Source organism: Pelecanus crispus, chromosome 2 (genome assembly GCF_030463565.1).
Source record: "Pelecanus crispus isolate bPelCri1 chromosome 2, bPelCri1.pri, whole genome shotgun sequence".
NCBI lineage: Eukaryota > Metazoa > Chordata > Aves > Pelecaniformes > Pelecanidae > Pelecanus > Pelecanus crispus.
In genome coordinates this window covers 34,945,493-34,963,934 of record NC_134644.1, presented here as the reverse complement: position 1 = coordinate 34,963,934, position 18,442 = coordinate 34,945,493, and the positions used below count along the sequence as shown (strand labels likewise).

The following is an 18,442-nucleotide window of genomic DNA, read 5'->3' as shown; positions in this document are numbered from 1 at the left end:
AAAAGAAATGGCTTTTTAATACAAGATAAATACAAGATCAATGGGGTGGAGAGAAACTTGCTCCTCCTCTTGCTTCCTTTTTTTGTTGTTACAGCAAGATTCACCTATATATATGTCCGCCAAAAAGATCTGACCAAAACCAGTTTTCAGGGAGTACTGACACATGCCATATCATCTTAGTTCAGGGCAAACATTCAAATATGGGGTTCAGTTGAAATATATGAAAGCTTTAAGTACCTGAAGTCTAAACATAAGGAAAAAAGGAAAGAGAAATGGAAAAGAAAAAGAACATATTAACTTGTTCTAAGCTCTTGATCAACTAGCATTTCATAGCTTAAAATAGTTCTGGTATTTCTCACCAAAACTTTTAAGAGAATGTTTGAGTACTCCTTATTAAAACAAAACCCCTTCATTTTTCATGCCTGAAAGGAGGGAATTATACCTCTGTGCAGATTTCATTATACAGCCTATGAACAGAAGAGTAAGGGACACAACAATGGAAAATAACAAGTGTATGTGTTCACTTGATACATGCCCAAACTTGTCCTGAAGAAATGAGAAGATACTGGGTTGCTTTGCTACATGATCTAGAATATCTACTGGTTTAAGGTTCAAATAACTCCGCTTTGCAGAATTTAAGTTTGATTGTAAAGCCATGCAAATTATATAATGAACAAATAACTTCAACTGTAAGTAAAGGCAAGTTTTAGGATTGAACAAAGTATACTTCACCATGCTAGCAAAGTCCAAAAACCTATGTAGGCACAGGTGTTCAATGTGAACCTTTAAGTTAAAGGGTTAAAAAATAATAGTTTTAAATTCAGTACTTAAAAGCCACTCCATGATTTGATCTTTTCTCACTCTCTTGTCTATGGGCTACCCTTAAATTCCAGTTTTTAAAAATCAGGTTTCTTCTTTTAAGTATGTAAGAAAGCCCCCCTGGCTTTCTGTGTACCAGCAGAGGACATACATGATTAGAGCACAGACATTGTTCAGTCCTATTCATCAGAACAGTTCTGTGCTGTAGAAGAACCTAGATGCTGCAAACTGTGAAGTCTGATAAACCACCCATATCCTCAGATAACCCACTGCTGCTGTGGCTGCAGCACTATCCTACTCCTCCTTATGTGTTTGCTGCTCTGATGAGTTGCTGTGCTCCTGATGAAGGCTAACTGCCCTGGGAGTTGGGCTAAAGGAGACTGAGAAGCTACTGGGGCAAAGGAATTAGGTTATGGAGGTCCAAGGCTGCGAAAGGCCCTAGGATAAACTTAGATTTCTACTATCTGAATATGTGTATAGCCTATACTGTAGATAATAAAAGCTAGGTTCACTAGGTTTTAAAAGAAGGAATTGTTTTGTCTCTGTCACAAATAACCATGTGAGAACGAAAGCATATTTCAAGTATGAGAGGCAATTATTCTCCTTAACATGTATTTTCATTACAGTTTAACTCAGAAAAAAAAAATGTTACTGAAACAAGCATTATCCCAAACCAACTGCAGTCTTTTTACTTCCTTATACAGCCTAGTTCTTGTGAGGTGCAATGCATTCCTAGTCCTATGTGACTAGGAATATGTTTATGTGACTCCAGTTTAATTTTCACATTCATGACAAATGTACCATAGCATTTGTACCATGTGACATATAGATGTCACAGCACATATCCCCAAATGCTATGGTAGAATTTATGTCAATAAGCACATGGTCTAACAAAAACATGTCAGTGGGGTTCTTTGCTTTGTGAGGAATGCATGAACTGATCAGTTTGTAGTAAATACCCACAAACAGCACAAAGACTCAGTACTTTACCAGTAAAAATTCTTTTCTCTTCAGACAACTGAGGGCAGGTGAAATATTTTCAAAACCTGAGGCTACGAGATATACATATGCCATCTTGATTAAACATATGGAATGCATACGCAAAGAAAAGCCAACTGGAGTCCTAGTTGAGTAATCAAAACACCCAAGCTGAGAGGGGTTAACATGCAAGGATCAGCTCTGAACTTTGAAGTTTTCTGGTCTTCATTTTTCCTAATTAAGACAAGATTTAATAACCAAACCACTGTACAAACTATGTACTTAAACTCTAGGTTTGTTTCTCATTTTGTTGGGAATTCTTAGTAGATTCCAAAGAATCAGTACCCCCTGGGAAGTTCACCCAAGTAAGGTGGATTGTTTTTTTTTTTCTTTTCTCTTAGGTACAAGGGCTGACTGCCTGCTTTTCATCTTTTCTTCTTTGCCATTGCCTCATATATAGTTATTAAGTAACCCTCAGACAAAAGAAGTCAACTAAAGATGCATGATTAATATCTTTGAATTACTAGAGGAGCTCCAGCAAACAACTTTTGGAAAGTTGTATGTAGTAAGTGCAGAGAAACGTTCTCCAGATAAAAGCATTTAATTATTGCATATCTTCATTTTAAAGCAGGGAGCAGCATCACATTTGTTGTAGAAGCATTAGCTCCTGATAAATCTATTTAGATTCTGTTTCTCTTTGTTTATTAATGGATGGTCCCTTTTTTCCTTTCTTCCCCCTCAGAATAAGGTGTTTCTCTACAGGGAAAGAGGGGCACAATTCAACTCTGTATCTAATGTTAGCAATAACACATTCTTCTGTTTCTCCTTATACGGTAATTTTATATCGCCATATAGATAACAAACTTTCATGTTACTGATTAACTTACAGAGAAAAAAATTGTTTGATAAAAGTGGATTAAAAATTTCTCCAGATGCTTAATAAGTTTCTTACACAAAAAAGATAAAATTTAATCAGCTGACTGAGTTCAAATGAGTTGTATATTTACTCCACATACTAGTCCACAGTGAGAAAGCTTAAAATACAATTCAAAGGCAGCTGAATGGAATGATTGCTGAAGCTCATAAGTGCACATTAAAAAGTTGGATAGAAATCTAGTAATCTTTAAGGCATAATTTACTCTTCAACAGGAAACCACCTATAATTTAAACCTGTAAGATGCTTTGAACCCTATTTTGTTGAATTATATTCTTACTGATGTCAAGAACCACAAATTACCTTTGTAGCGTATTTCAGAAGCTGAAAATGAAGGTCTATACAAATGTATACACCAACTATGCATGAACAAGATACTCATGCAAGAACCTGTCTACTGTCCATGACTACATGGCACCAATACCTAAGCTTCCTTATTAGTTCTCAACCTTTACGTTTATTGGAAATTCCTTACTTTGGGAACTCACCTTATTCATGTGGATCTGCTGCTGGTATTGTTTCTGCTTCTCCAAAAATTGTTGATGTTGCTGCTGGATGACCAGCTGGGCCAAAGTACTCTGAGGAAGAGGAGCCGACTGGGTGCGATTCAGCGGCCTGTGACGAGGCAGTTTGTGGGCAGCTCTTATGCCAGGTGAGACTCTCTCCTTGGCTGCCAAAGGAGACTGTGGATGAAGAGGAACCGCTCCTGCAAAACAGGGACATTTCACTCCCGTGTGAAGAACAACAAACTAATAGTTCTAATAGGAGAGAGAGCTTTCAGTGAGAAGAGGGGTGTATATTGCAGAACTTTGCATCAGCGCTGATGCAGTGGGACGTGTACCACGTGCCTCGCCACACTGGGAAGTTCAGCAGCTGCAAAAGAATGTGATGAAGTAATCATTTTCTCTTTTCTGTAATCACTGAATTCTTTCAGGCTAACAGACTGGAGCAGAATCACTAAAGGGGGAAAACAAAGATCCTGTCCTTTTTTCTCCCACCCTTCCACTTTTCCCAGAGGTTAGGATGTACAGTATCTGTATAACCACATTTAGTTTGATGTGAATACAAATGTCATTAAAAACATCTTAAATTATTATTGTGTTGAAGCCTTGATCATTACCAGTCACAAGAAGTTTTTGCTGTCTCATTTGTTCTTTCAGTAACAGATGTTGCAAGAGAGCTTGGTGGCTGCTATTTGGCTTTCCCTCCAAAGCAACGTGAGGATGAGTTGAGGATGGAGGAATGTTCCCCCCATACTGTCCAGCCAAGGCCACTCCTTGTCTGAGCGGCTGGGTCTCCCCCTTCTGCTTTTCTTTGAATGATGATGAAGCCTGTCAAAGAACAAAGGCACTGGTGACTGCTTTTCATAGACCTGGCCATTTATACCTTCGCTCGATTAGATGGTCTTATGTCATACTTTATGAATACATACAGAAGAAAAGGTTAACACCCCTATCTTACACTTTGACTGTGAGATGAAAAGGGAGGAAGAACATGCCAGTTAAATGTAACACTGTGAGAAACTGAGTAATGAAACCACTTGAAAAAAATCAGTTATAAAAGCCAAAGCATAAGGAACTACTAGTTAGAACATTATTAATGAAAAGACAGGACCTATCCTTAAAATTCCTAAAGACCTTCCCACAGCCTCCTGCACAGGGAAACGGGGGATCAGAGGAAATAGTTTCCACTGAGTTTGGAATAGGCAAGGCTTGGTTTTTCACATAACTTTCCATCAGACAGCAAGCCAATCAGCAAAACAGAATAATTACCTGTAGTAGTGGGAAGCTATTACTTTTCCTGGAGCACTCCCTGACTCCCTGAAGGACAGCACAAATGTAAGTTTTACCCTTTGCAAAGTGAATTTGTATAGTTAAACTCGCATCTACAGAATCATCAAGAGCTGTTGTATGTTTCTGGCATTTTAAAGTGCCCTTATAAATTGCACAGTTATTGATTTAAAGCTTTTGGATGTTTTGGCCCTTCAGCATTGCAAATATACTTTATATTTCTTCATTCTTTTTCTGGTTTAAAAAAAAATTATTTCTTAAAAAAGCAGTTAAAGCAGAATAATTTTTACAGCAAGAAAAATAATGTAACAGAAATAAGCATGTTGAGGCTTGCAGATAACCACTTACGGTATGTCATGGTAAAAGCAGTATCTCTCATAATCTAAATTCCATAAATTCTAATGAGGCAAACCAAGGTTTTCACTAATATTTTTTGGGTGTATGCTTACTTCACACTCTGCTATCACCCTTCCTTGAAAAACAAACACCAAAATAAACTTTACATTCAATTTGCAACTGCTTATTCTGGCAACAGAAATAAACATTACTTGCATAAATCAACCTCTTTGTTTTTTTCTAATGCCAAAAGTAATATTTGGTGCTAGCTGGCCACATCAAAAGCTCCTATGATTTCAGTGAGAAAATTAAACATACTTTCATTTCCATCTTAATGTTATAAAATTACTTTGAAGCTAGTTATATTTTTTTGAGAAATAGCTAGGAAATTTTTGATGCTATCTGGAAAAGCAAGCACCACTTTTAATGATCAGTTCAATTTTTCCATCCCTTTAAAACAATAATTTGCTTATAAATATCTCATGAAAGGCTTCTAGAGAACTGTTTTAAAGCTTACACAATTTTCTTTGCAAAGTTCTATATCTGATGTTAAAATGTTGGATGCAGCACCATATTATTGGTGAGAACAGCAAATGTACTGAAAAAGCCATAAAATAACATGAAACTTTAACTTGAAACTACATTTAGCACTGGAATTAAGTAGCACTTATTACAAACCATAGTGGATTGTATAGATTTTTTTTTTTTTTTTTACACCGTGGAAAGCTGTACTTACACCCCTACTATTTTTATAAAAGATATCAATTTGCACTCTAAGAAATGTAAATTGCTAAAATTTCTTCAGAATTTATACACTGTTCTATAGAACCACTATATAACTTGTATCAGTATTTTTACATTTTTTGCTGGAAATCAGAAAAGGTAAGTTTTGACCAGTGGCAAAATTTTCAGATATTTTACTGAGCCTCAGATTTCACTTCTAGGTTGCTGTAACTTGGTCTAGATCTAAAGATCCTTATCCATCAGCCTGGATTTCCATACATACAATGTCCATGTTTTCATATATTTCACATATTAGTTTAACACTTAGCTCTCAATAAAGGTGATTGCTGCAGACTGAACAATGGGCATATGAATATAACGTCATTAAAATATTAAGTGTTGTTCAGATATCACCAATTTTATTTGTCTGATTGATAGCACACCCCTCAAATAACAAACCTAGCTGCAAGAATACTAGATTCTTCCCCTACTATGCTCCAGCTCAGCTTAGGCTGCTACTGCCATCTCATAAAATGTTACAGGCATTGTACTTTACCAGGTAGGGGTCATCATATAATTTGAACTTCTATACTAAATGATCTCACCATGTCTGAAATCTGTTATCTGATTTGCAGACATAAATGCAACGTATGTGGCGCATATTTAGCTGAGCTCCACACTGGCACTTGTTTAGTTGTGATTAAGAATGATTATTGCTTTCAAGTTGTGCCCTTAAATGCTCAGATGTTGCCCAATGCAAAGAAAGGTCTGGTTCCTACTCTGAATTGCTTATGTTCCAAAATACTAAGAAAGGGCAATAGCCCGAAAGTAGGTTTTCTGGAAGCAAAAGTAGACAGGAAGGCTTAGGACTAGTCACTTACGCCGATTTGAGGTTGTACTGCTGGAAGTCCCAAGGTAATGTTGGGCAGAGAAGGGGATGTGTACAGACTCAACAAGTTCACGGACTCATCCTGTATCAAAAGGCGTTGCTGTGAAACCAGATGCTGGAATAAAGGGCAAAAACAACAGAACTATAATCTCCAAGCTTTTTATCTTGGTTACTTTATCCTCGTTATCCTGCTATATTAAAAGCCAGTTATGTATCATGCATTGGTTTGCATCCCAGCACGGTTTCAGATAAGGAAAAGTACTGTCCCTGTGAAAGCACTGTTGATATTTCTTTTCCTAAGAAAACAACTGATGTATGTCTGGGATTATTCCTTGGTTAGTAAATCAAATTTCCATGGAAAACTGAAATCTTGAGGATCCCTAGACCATCTCTTCTCATCAACTTCTCATTAGCTCAACATCAGTTCTTCTCATCAACTGCACTTTCACTGCTAGAAACTCAGTGGGAATTTAGCCAGTGAATTAAAGAGTATATCCAGCTGAATCAAAGGTGTCACAAATGTGAATTTATTAGACCTTTACTTTACCGTGGTTATTATAATTTTTGTTGTAAGGTATGAAATTTCTACCTAGTCCATGTATTTTCTTACCCAGATTGTGATACGGGGATGTTTCAGGCACATTATTTACACATCTGTCACTTAAAAAAATGTACTGTCTCTGTACATGCATATATATAAAACCAGCATCCTATTATTCTCTGATGGTGGGATACCCCTCACAGCCTTCCTAATTCCCTTCAAGTTAAAATCTTTAACACTTCTTTTGAAGCCTTGTGATGTAATTTTCAAGGACATGGAATTGCTGATATATTCTTAATTACTGTCAAGTAAAACCAGACATTCTACAAAGATCACCCTCTGTCTTTCCATTCTAGATTCATTGAGAAGAAACATAAAAAATTACATTACCACAACAGGAGTCTTTTTGAAGCCTTTGCCTTTCTGCTCTAACAGTCATGTTTTTCAACATGTGGTCTAGTATAGTTGCTTGAATTACATTTTCTGTTTAACTCTTGCTTCCCTCCCAGAACTTTAACACAATAAGAGCTACAAAGGTCTTATTAGACTTAGGAACTCTGGCATGATATGGTCCCCAAGGGAACAACATCCTTGAAAAAGAATACCCTGTGTAACAGTATGACACAGTGACTGCTTTCTTCCCAAACAAAAAGCATATGGGACTCCAATAATAGACCACCTCCAAGAGGGATACTGCACACTCGGGCTTTGACTAAAGTAAATATAATAACTTGTCAAGCATGTTGTGGGGAGCTGTAGATTTTCCCCTGGACAAACCTGGAATATCAATTAACTCTGTAAAATACTTTGTGCTAATACAATGCAACTTCAGACCATCAATGAAAAGTGGTTAAGCACAAAAACACAGGATGTTATTCCAAAACATAACCTTCCTCATACAGTTTGTTTGGAGATATGACCTATTACTGAGACAATAACAGTAGAAGTCATCTCTGCAATTTTCTTTTGGTACCTAGGGAGTGTCAACAGATAGCATATGAAACAAAGAAGCTTCACTTGAATATTACATGAATTCCTGGCTAACAGTGTCTTGCCTTGATAACATCCACCTTTGACCACGTACAAAACCAAGCTTGTCAAGACTATGGAGATATTATTGAGGGAGACTACAAAGATTTAACTGAAAAAGGACACTGCAGCAGCTCTAATGTGCTTCCTAGAATATAATCAAATTTGTAGCAACTGCAGCATCTATACAGAGCCACTTCAAAAATGCCTGTTTCCTTTTTACTTTTCAGTATGCCACTATTGCCTTCTAAGATTTGAATTAACAAACCTAATGGTGACAAGGTGTATAGCAGTAAAGCTCATTCCCACATTAAGGTCAGGCACGATTGTTTCATGAGGCAGAATCAATCAAGTTATGTACCAATGGGAGTTTAATGTTGAAAACAGGAATTTATTAGAGCATTTCCATCCAATTTTTAATACTGCTAATAATCAGTAATTTTCATTTGGAGACGTAACTGATTTTTAAAAATATTTTCAGGTAATATTAGCCTAAGTGTCAGTTAAACCTCATGTCCCAAAATAAGTTTAGTAGCCCACCTGTATAGATTAGGGTCCTGCATATGCTGGGGCACAACTGCATGACCTCAGCTGCAGCTTCTCTTTTTACACAGCTGACAATACCTTGAAATGGTGGCACAAACCGGACTTGCCAGCAGTGTCATTTGGCAGCACAATGGCTAAGCCACGGTCCTCCTCCTACATGCAGACTTGATGGTTTGGACCAGCACCTAAATTACCCCAAAGAGCAACTGCCCTACTTGCTCCTCTGCGTACTTACTCACTGGGTCCATGGATCCTGCTTCCTGGTGCTTAAAATATCCTGTCAACACACTTACCCTCTTTCTTAAAATGGAGTACAATAATTAAGTGTAACAGTACATGATGATCACCAAGTAACCATGATTAGTTATTGTACTTGTTTTGGTACCAGGACCTGCTGAGAAGCAGGAACACCTATTTCACGTGTGCATGTTTATATACACGTCTACACATTAGGAGGGGAAGAGGAAACGGTTTTGCTTTAATACTTCTAAATTGTGGAGCTACAGTAAGGTTGTCATCACTTTGAATATTCACAATTACATTCTTATTTCTCAAGGCTTTTGTAGTGGGTTTTTTGCTAATGAATTAGACTCTCTTCACATACACTTGAAGCAAACATCACCAGCTGGTCAGAAACCTATACATTTTGCCACTAGCCACTTAACAAAGAGCACCTTAAGGGGCTGAGTATTAGAAACATAGTGCTGTGGGGTTGAACAAATCAAGCACGTGTTTATCTGCCATGCACATCATTTATGTCTCCTGTATAATCAGGTGATATTCTAGGAAATGCTGCTCTGCAAAGCACAAATGAAAGAGAAGAAAAATTATCCGAAGCCTGCTTATATCAATTGGAAACTTTCCATTGTGTTTAATGGCTTTTGACCAGGCTGTGAATGCCTAATATTAATCATTTCACATGACTAAGGCAGGTTGTCCCTCTGAACTCAAGGGACATGCTGTGCAGGGGCTCAATCCTGCTTGCATTTCTCATGCAAGTAAGATTTAGCCCCAGCACAGCAGGTGACCTAAAAGTGTACGGCATGCTACAAGAGACAAATAGCTACTGCGGTGAACCTTGATGATACTGGAGACAACTGGGCCTAATAAAAACAGCATTTTATTTATAAGGTGCAATTAAAATCTTGAGTTTAACTTTCAAGTTTCATATAATGAGACCAGTGTTTTAACAAATGGTACTGAAAGTACCATTAAGGGAACTGTGATAGTAAAAGATTATCTGCAAAAATGTAGCATTTGCAGTGCACCCTTGTTCATTCAAAAAAATGTAAATGTCTACCCACCAGACTGTCTGCTCCGGAGGGTAAACCACTTTAAAGTCTCGCTATTCAAATGGATACGGCAAAAATAAAAATCTGTTTCATTACTGATAATGCCCTAACTCTGTCTATGCACTAGAGTGTAATCATTTATGGTACTGACTCATGTTTTACTGGTAAATGGCTCTCTGTCATAGCAACCTGTTTTCCCCAAGCAAAAAGTGTTTTATTTGCTGCCATGAAAACTGCGGCTATCCACCCACTCAGATATGAGCACAACACTTACTGCAAATGTCACAACAGCGATTATGAAACAACAGCAATGTGAGTCATGCGGGATTACAGCAAAACAAGTGATATTTTGGGTGATTTTGGAACACTTATCCTATTATTAGAAACTTCTGTACTTTGTGTATCTGATGAAAAATTGGTTAGATATATAGCCTTTGAGAGCTGGCAGCTAATGCTAAACTAGAAAAGACATACGTAGCAGTTTGGCTGCTGATAAACTTCCGAAGAAAACCCCACTGAAATCAAAATGCACTGAAGCTGAGATTTATGGAAAAATGTTTGAGCCCACAGGCCCACAGTATTAACAGTCAAGTAACCAGAGAGGTAAAGAAATCCCTGACAGGATCCACAAATGGAAGTCAGTAGTTTCAGCTTCTTAGCACACTTCCAGTGAGCTACGTGACCGACTCCAGCACGCAGAGGCCAACTTCTAAAGGAACTTTTTAGGCTCATTTGAACATCTGTGATTGTACAGTGGGGCTATAACTTCTCTGGCACAGTAATGGCAAATGATGTGCAATGTGGTGTTCTATTAATAAACAGAGATTGCCAGCCTGACCAGATTGTATGTGTGTCTGGTGGTGGTTCACACTGTGGGTGAGTGTCCAGAAACTGTAACATGCAAAGTAACAAGGACCGTATATCAGTCCGAGACATTATTCCCTTTGCATTTTGTAGTATCCTCAAGTCAATACAAGATCCAACTGGACAAGCTTTCCTGTTTAATACAGGACAACCAACCACATGTTACAAACTTCTATTTAAAACATTCCCAATATTAAAATATACCACTTAATTCCACTGAACTAGGATCTGATCTAATCCAAATGATGGATCTTACTCTGCATCATTTAAATTTCTTTGCAATCACATACAGAGGGGCTATGAGGCAAGACCACATGTTAGCCATCAATGCAATTTTTTTTTCTTTTTGGTTACGGGCCAGAGAGAGGCTACTAATCAGTGTGCAGAGGTCACCCACCTGCCCCCTGGATCATAGTTCACACACACAATTAATTCATTATGGGGAAAAGTCACTGCTGGAGGTTGAACTGCCCATTCCAGGTTTTTTTGAGGTGAATGTCCTGCCACTGACCTGGAGAAATAGCTCCATTAGCTAAAACTGTGTTGAATCACATTTTCTTATGCAATTTTTCTAACATAAACAGTATAAACCAACAATTAATAGAAAACTTTGCCACCAAAGCAGGAATTTCTGTAAGTATAGGCACTGGAAACAGAATATTGTGGAATTTGATTCTCTCTTAGTTGCATTACTTTATAGTCCCTTTACAATACTGCCACGGAAAGCATGACTTAGGCATCTCATCTATGCTAAATGAGGTTTATCACAACTGATTTACCATCTGCATTCCTGTTGTTATAGGCACGTATGTATGAAACAGAATAAGGAGTAGTTACGATTCCTTCTGTGTACAATCTTGCTTTACAGAACAAGTTTCCGAGACTCCTGGCATGTCAGTTATGTTGGTAAGTACTGCCCTGATAAGGAAACTGAGGTACAGCAAAATAAAAGGCAGATGTGAAAAAGGATTTAGTCACCTAACTCCAATACTGTAATTAACCAAATCTACTTCAGCAGCCATCTGAACCTGGGACCACCTTAACACTTCCAGTAGCAATACTCCTGCTTTTGTTGGACTTTTGTTACCAAAGAGTCTCCTGAACATGCATCTCGTATATGCTGGCCTCCTGAACACACATCTCAGATATGAAGATGCATCTCATATATAACATACTCTGATGGCAGCCTCCAGTGTCCTAGTATCCCTGATAATTATTATCTTCTGCAATTACTCTGCTTGTGAGTATGATCAAATTGAGGTTTCAAATCTCTCCAGTCTAGAAACCTGAGGAATTGTCTACCCAATAAAGAGAAAGAGTCTTACCTCAGCTTGAATGTTAGATGGCAAAACTGAGGTTTCATTTTCTGTTACACTGCTGGTTGGACCATTGCTTGGGGAACTGGGACCTGATCCAGGGGAGCTGCTACTGACTGAGGATTCTGAAAAACACATTAAGCTTACATGAATTTCACACTGGAAAGGAACACATGATCTTGATTAATTGTATACTCTTTACGGCAAGGGTTTTTTTTGCTGTTGAAAAGTATCTATCAGTTATGTTAAAGATTTTTAATTCATTCTCCATTTCTTTTGGTTTTCCTTTTACAGTGCTAACAAGGAAAGATAACTCTTGGTCTTTCCCCTTCTGATCTGTATGCTTCACAAAGGAAGAATTTACTATTTATTTTTCCCACAAAGATAGTATGATACTCACTATCAGGCAGAGATACAGGCATAGAACTTGTAATGAGTAAAAAGGAAAGAAAAGGCTTTTCTTTTTAATTGCAAAGAGTTCTGCCTCTGTAAGAGATCAAAATGACAGAGATAGCAGGCTTGCAAAGGTCACGATAACATGTCGTCAATTCATGAGGCCTACTGCCATCTCCCTTCTGTTTAGAAAGAGGATGAGCAGACTAATCATTACATACGCAAGTAATAATGGCAAAATATACACCACTTTCACTACATCTTTGGCACAAATATGAAGGAATATTTACAGCATACAAAAATCTTAAAATAGCATTCGAAAGGCTGTATGTTATCTTGATTTAAAATCTCCCCAATTCTGTCTAAGATAAAGGGGAAGAGGATGATCTCGTTGTCTGTTGTTGTATTGGGTTATTCTAATCCTACACTGATATAAATTAAATTTATGTAAAGGAAAAAGTAACAAGGTTAAAGACAGAAGAGCGCAGCATTAGTAGAGGTAAGCCTGTTTCATGAGATAGCTTTCAAATTGAAGTACTCAAGAAGTTAAAATAACTAATATCTAAATGTGGCAGTAAATATTCTATAGCCACTTCTTTGCTTCTTCACTCCTTCCGTCTCAGTTCACATGCAAGATGATATCCTTGCTTTGACTGAAATTACCGGGAGACTTCCTAGCTCTTTCTTGGACCTGTTGCTCTTTCCTACTAGAGCTGACTTCGATTTACTGAAGTAAATCCACACCTAGCTATGCTAACTGGTCAGGTAAAGTTCTTGCATCATATTCTCACTAGTTTTCATAGAAGAGCAGAAACACAACCTTATTCTTTTTTCTCAGTTTTTTAAAAATTACAATAGCACTTTCTGTATAAATAGGTATTTAAATAAAGGGCTACTTTCAGTTAAAAGAACAAAAAAAAAGAGAAAAAGGCTTCAGCCAGAAATGTTTCATCAGGGAAGTTTTGGTTATGAAAGGTACAAAATATCATAAAGCTCATTATAATGGCAATCTGTAAGGCTCTGAATTATTGTCAGAGCTAGGAAGAGAACACATTTATTTTCAGGTTTCTGGTCTTTCAATGGCTGCAAAAAAAAAAAATCCTGGGATAAGTATTTCACTCTATACCTTACTTGTGAGGGTACAAAATAGAAAGAAATCAGCTAAAACTAAGGAAGTGGAGATCAAGGATATCCTAAGAGCTTCAGCAAATGGAAATAATAAATTAGCTGTAAAAAATTCTAATCTGGAAATCATTTACACGGGAATTACCTTATTTAGTTACTTTCATACTTAGATTCACATCCATGTCCTAGTTTTACACATGACAGACTGTGAAAAGTTGTCACGAGAATTGCATGACATGAATTTGTTCATGTTGTGTTATATTTCCATCTTGGTGTGACATAATTCTGACATACCAAGTGAACTCAGATACATATCTGACAGACTAGTAACGGTTGCATAAATGTATGGCCTGATTGTAACATCACTTGAACAAGCCGTGAAGCTACCAAATATTGATGCAAAGTCAAAGCATGAAATGTCAGAATGAGGCCTAATACTGTAAATGCTCTTTTCTTTCAAATCAACGGATAAGACCTTGGCAGCATACTAATCCTAAGGATTAAAAATGAGAGGACTTTAGGCTGTTTGGAAACTTGGGTGCAATTCTGCAAAATAATACATGTGACAAAATTTGGTTACCACTGTGCAATACCAAACATGTGAAAGAAAGCCTTAGCATATGATTCTATGATTCTATGGTTCATCCACCCTGTCACTTTTTAAGTTCAAGGGCACGAAAAATATTGAAAACAAATACTACTTGATGACAACTTTTTACTGTGCTTTTTTTCCACTTTTAGCCCCCCCTTATATGCATAATTTTGCATTTTTACATGCTAAAATTTCCCTTTCCAATCCTAAGAATATTTAATATCTGCTATGACCATCAATACGCCACTGAATACTTAAATGTTTCAACTCTTTCTTCTCAAAAAACAGCTTAGTGAGCCCCTACATGAAAATGAACTAATTTTGACATTTCCAACAAGAGAAACCAAAGGGATAGGGCCAAACACAAGATTCCAAAATGTCCTTGATTAACCTAAGTACTATCCGATAGGTGTTTTTGCACTTTGTACTAGCATCTGCATTTTCCATGGGAGATGGGAAGTGGAAGATGCAAGACCCAAAATGTTGTCCACGTACAGAAGACACAAATTAAGGGAAGAGACTATTCTTGTTTTCTCCTTTGATGTCTCTTGCCACCAACAGTCTACCATTTATTTGTTCTTGTACTTGCTGTTGTAAAGTACTGGTTTCCAAGCTGGTTTGAAAGTACGGCTTTCAAATGTACAATGTCTTTTTAGTAAGCGGTAGAAAGCTGTAGATTACAAGTTATTTATACGCAACCATTTATTTAATATGGTTTTCAGCAGCAGAAAAAAAAAAAAGATACAGCCTTTTGTTTAGAAAACAGTTTCAATTCCAAAATACCACCACTATACTGTGAGCAGTTGCAGCTGATAGAGAATTTCTCCATTCTTAATTACCTCTCATCTCGAAGAGTCGCTTCTTGAATGAACTGACAACATTTCCATCCTTCCTCCTGAGTAAAGGACTGCTTCTCCGTTCTGTCACCTTTTGTTTTAACCTTGAACGTACCTTCAAATTGGGCTCTGAAGCTGGAAACAAAGAGAAGAAAATAAATGATTACAAATCAAATTACTGCTTTGTGTCAGACACCACTGACATTCCCTGTAGGGCCTCATCTGATCCAAGGACGGCTTGGAGGCAGAGATTTTACTGCCCATCCTCCCTAGCCATCCTGCTGCTCCTCATACAACTCCATTTTAGATTGGAGGCTAGGAAAGAGAGGAAGAGAGCTGAAAAGCTCAACTCTGAAGTTACCCATTAATTATTGCTAATATCATAAGTATTAATTAGACATGAATGCAACTTTTAGTCTACATCATTTTTATCTCTCTTGTAGGTGAAAACTTGGATGGAAATACAGCTTGGAACTTGGAACCTTATAATTGGATTATGGTCTGATGACAGAAATAGAGAGAAGCCTCCACTTGTGCCTTTTGATTTCTCTTAGAAATATAAATTACGACAAGCCTTGCTGGCAGAACATTTCTTGGTCAGCAATTTTAGGCCCAGAACTTCAATGTTTTCTGAGTAACACCAAACAACTAGATTTATGACAGTGTCCTAAGAACATTACACAAAAAAATATATGCTCTGAAAACGAAGAATTAGGACTGATTCCCAGAAAACCTAGGATTATATTTAATGCACCTTGGGCAAGTTCCACCTTTGTTTCCTAAATGGACACGGTCTTTTCATATGAAGGCCAGAGATGAAGCTCTGCTGTGCTTTTTATTTTGTGATATTTTTAGCATGATAAAATGTTTCATGTACTCATGCATCTGTTCTTCTAAGTAAACCCTCTACCAAACAGACTGCTAAGAGCTAGTGAAAGATAATTGTGGAATAGAATTTGTTTATACTTCCCTTTCTGGAACTGAGGCTTGGCTAAGCAGTATCTCAAAATAGAGAGAGCTGGAAACTGGGATCAGTTCTCTCTCCTATGCACAGACCTAAGCCCAGCCCCAAAGAAGGAGCAAGAGTTAGCAGAAAACCAAAATAAATTACATCTTCATTCAACTCAGCATTATACTATTTGTCACTTTGGGGCAGGAACTCAATCTTACACTTCTAATTCCAGCCCCTGCCCAGGATTGCCCTGTAATGTTGCACATCTGTTTCCTGCTGTCCCACTTGTTCCCTCGGGGATGGGGACGTTAGGAATGCTCATGTGAGAGCAAAGGGGCTGCACCTCCGTCAGAGTGCTGCTGTAACCTGCAGTTGTGCGCTGGCCTTTATCACTTACTACATCACTCTTGGGAAGTGCTCCCTTCTAAGTGGCCTGTGCCTTCAGTGCATTTCAGACCAAGATACACAGGCTAGCACAACACTGGAAATCTTTAATAACAAAAATATAAACAAGAAATTTATTTTTTGTCACTTACTACCACTGTTAAGACCAATGGTTCTAGCGATGGAGTACCGATGACTTGTTCACTGTCTAAGATACTATTTGCTATGAAACTGAAAATATAAAATATAACAATGGGCTAAGATTACACTACATGCTTTCTCCACAGATGTCACCCAGGTACAATGACGTTTGGAAGAAAAGGTGCTTGCTCCTTTTGCACTTATAGTTATTTTGATTTATACTATTCCGTACTCTTAAAATTTAGGAGAATATTTCCATACCCTTGACAGACTAATGTGACACAAATCCTCTGCAACACTCACTGGAGAAATGCTCCACTTCTATATGAATGTTTCATGCTCAGTCACAGCGATTGCCTTTCTATTTTTACCACATTCCCATCACATCTGCATCTGAATCAATCATACAAGCACAGAAAGCAGACTTTGATGTCAACGTCTGAATTTATGAGCTATCTGAGAAGAGAGTCCTTGCATGAAAGATGAAGATAATTTTAAAATGGAAATAATCAATTTTAAAATGAAAAGGCATGGAGAAGAGTGCTTTTTAAATTACAAAATAAACCTCCCAATAAAAAACAAAGCCAAGGTTTGAAGAGTTTCAAATACTGACTTTCTTGAAAGTCTCCCATGAGACACTGCCAGCTCCCTAACATGGTACCAGTTAGGACTCGATGGCTGGCACTAAGAATTCAGGTTTTAGTGCACTAAATATATAAATTTAACCAATTTGAGGATGTCTGCTCCAATGGACAAAATGCAGAACTGGGAAGTGGTTTCCTGATACATGTCTGTGGCTGAGCCATTGACTTGGTGTGTGACTGTAGAGGTCGCTGTACCATCCTGCCCCACCGAAGTTGAAGCAGAATTATGGTTGACTGCAACAGGTATGGATCACAACAGCAATCCTATGTACTTCACTGCAGTCCTACATGAAGGCAGTAATAACACATCTGTAATTGTCAACTCTCTTCTGGTAGTTAAAAAGGCAAAATTAAGTATTTTAAGCTTCAAGGATAGAGCTGTGGATTAAAATTATAAATGCATATACATATGCATACACACAGCCCGCCCCAAAGCATATATGTGAGATTATTTAGAAAGAATTTTAATCCTTTAAACTCTGAAATGCAAACAAGTGAGCAAAAAATGAAAATAAATTTTTCAAACTTTTGGTTTTTTTAAGTTAAATTGTTCCCCTAGTATTTGCAAGGCATTTGGAAAGCCTTAGTGGCAAATAGTGATGAATTATTGTAATTAATCTGCCTTATGTTTCAAATGAGCATTTGGATCAATACTTTAACTAGTGGTTCTTAGAAGTGGTCTATAGAGGGATAATGCTCAAAATAACTGTTTGGCATTAACCAGTCCTCTAAGTATTTCTGCCGCACATTATTATCACCTTTGCTCATCTTAACTAATCCACTGCCAAGGTTGACTATGTTCATCACCCAAAGGCATTCTCCATGTGAAACAAAGTGTCACATAGGGAGCCAGTGCCAAATAACTGCTGAGGCTAAAGCTTTACTCACCAGCTTGCTGCAGAGTAGCCTCCTCATGCAGATACAAGCCCCCAAGAATTAACCTTTTTTTGCTCCATTAATACCACAAAATCAGTTAAAAGACCTTCACGGAGTCTATTACTTTATGCAGTGTTCCAGCCATAAACCAAGACTCTGACTCAGCAAGATAATTAATGCACATGGCTAACTTTCTGTACACCAAGCATCCCACTGTGGTCCAGGACTCAAAACTAGATTAATTCTACCCCATACAGGATACGTCCTGTATCTCACCTTCCTGAGGAAATAGGGCTTCTCCAAAGCCCTGGAGATGCTGAATGAGGTGGGGTTTGCTGGGTTAGATGCCTGCAACTATAGTGGGCTGAATCATCTGACCAAAGAGCCAGAATGGCAGAGACAAGAGAAAAACAAGAGCACGTGGCCAGGAGTGTGGCAGACG

The 18,442-nt window shown here is 37.7% G+C and overlaps 1 protein-coding gene across 11 annotated transcripts in view; it reads right to left on the bottom strand.

The window, feature by feature from the left end:
* Positions 1-18,442, bottom strand: part of HDAC9 (histone deacetylase 9) — a 228,142-nt gene that overhangs the window by 192,354 nt on the left and 17,346 nt on the right. For 6 of the 11 annotated variants that reach the window (XM_075706448.1, XM_075706454.1, XM_075706455.1 and 3 more), the window contains exons 5-8: positions 12,067-12,182; positions 6,462-6,584; positions 3,852-4,062; positions 3,220-3,437 (exon numbers count right to left, since the gene is read on the bottom strand). In XM_075706448.1, the coding sequence (XP_075562563.1) occupies positions 3,220-3,437; positions 3,852-4,062; positions 6,462-6,584; positions 12,067-12,182 (668 nt within the window). Of the gene's footprint in view, positions 1-3,219; positions 3,438-3,851; positions 4,063-6,461; positions 6,585-12,066; positions 12,183-15,006; positions 15,139-18,442 lie in introns of all 11 variants that reach the window. The other 5 variants (XM_075706446.1, XM_075706447.1, XM_075706450.1 and 2 more) reach the window with 1 other exon arrangement.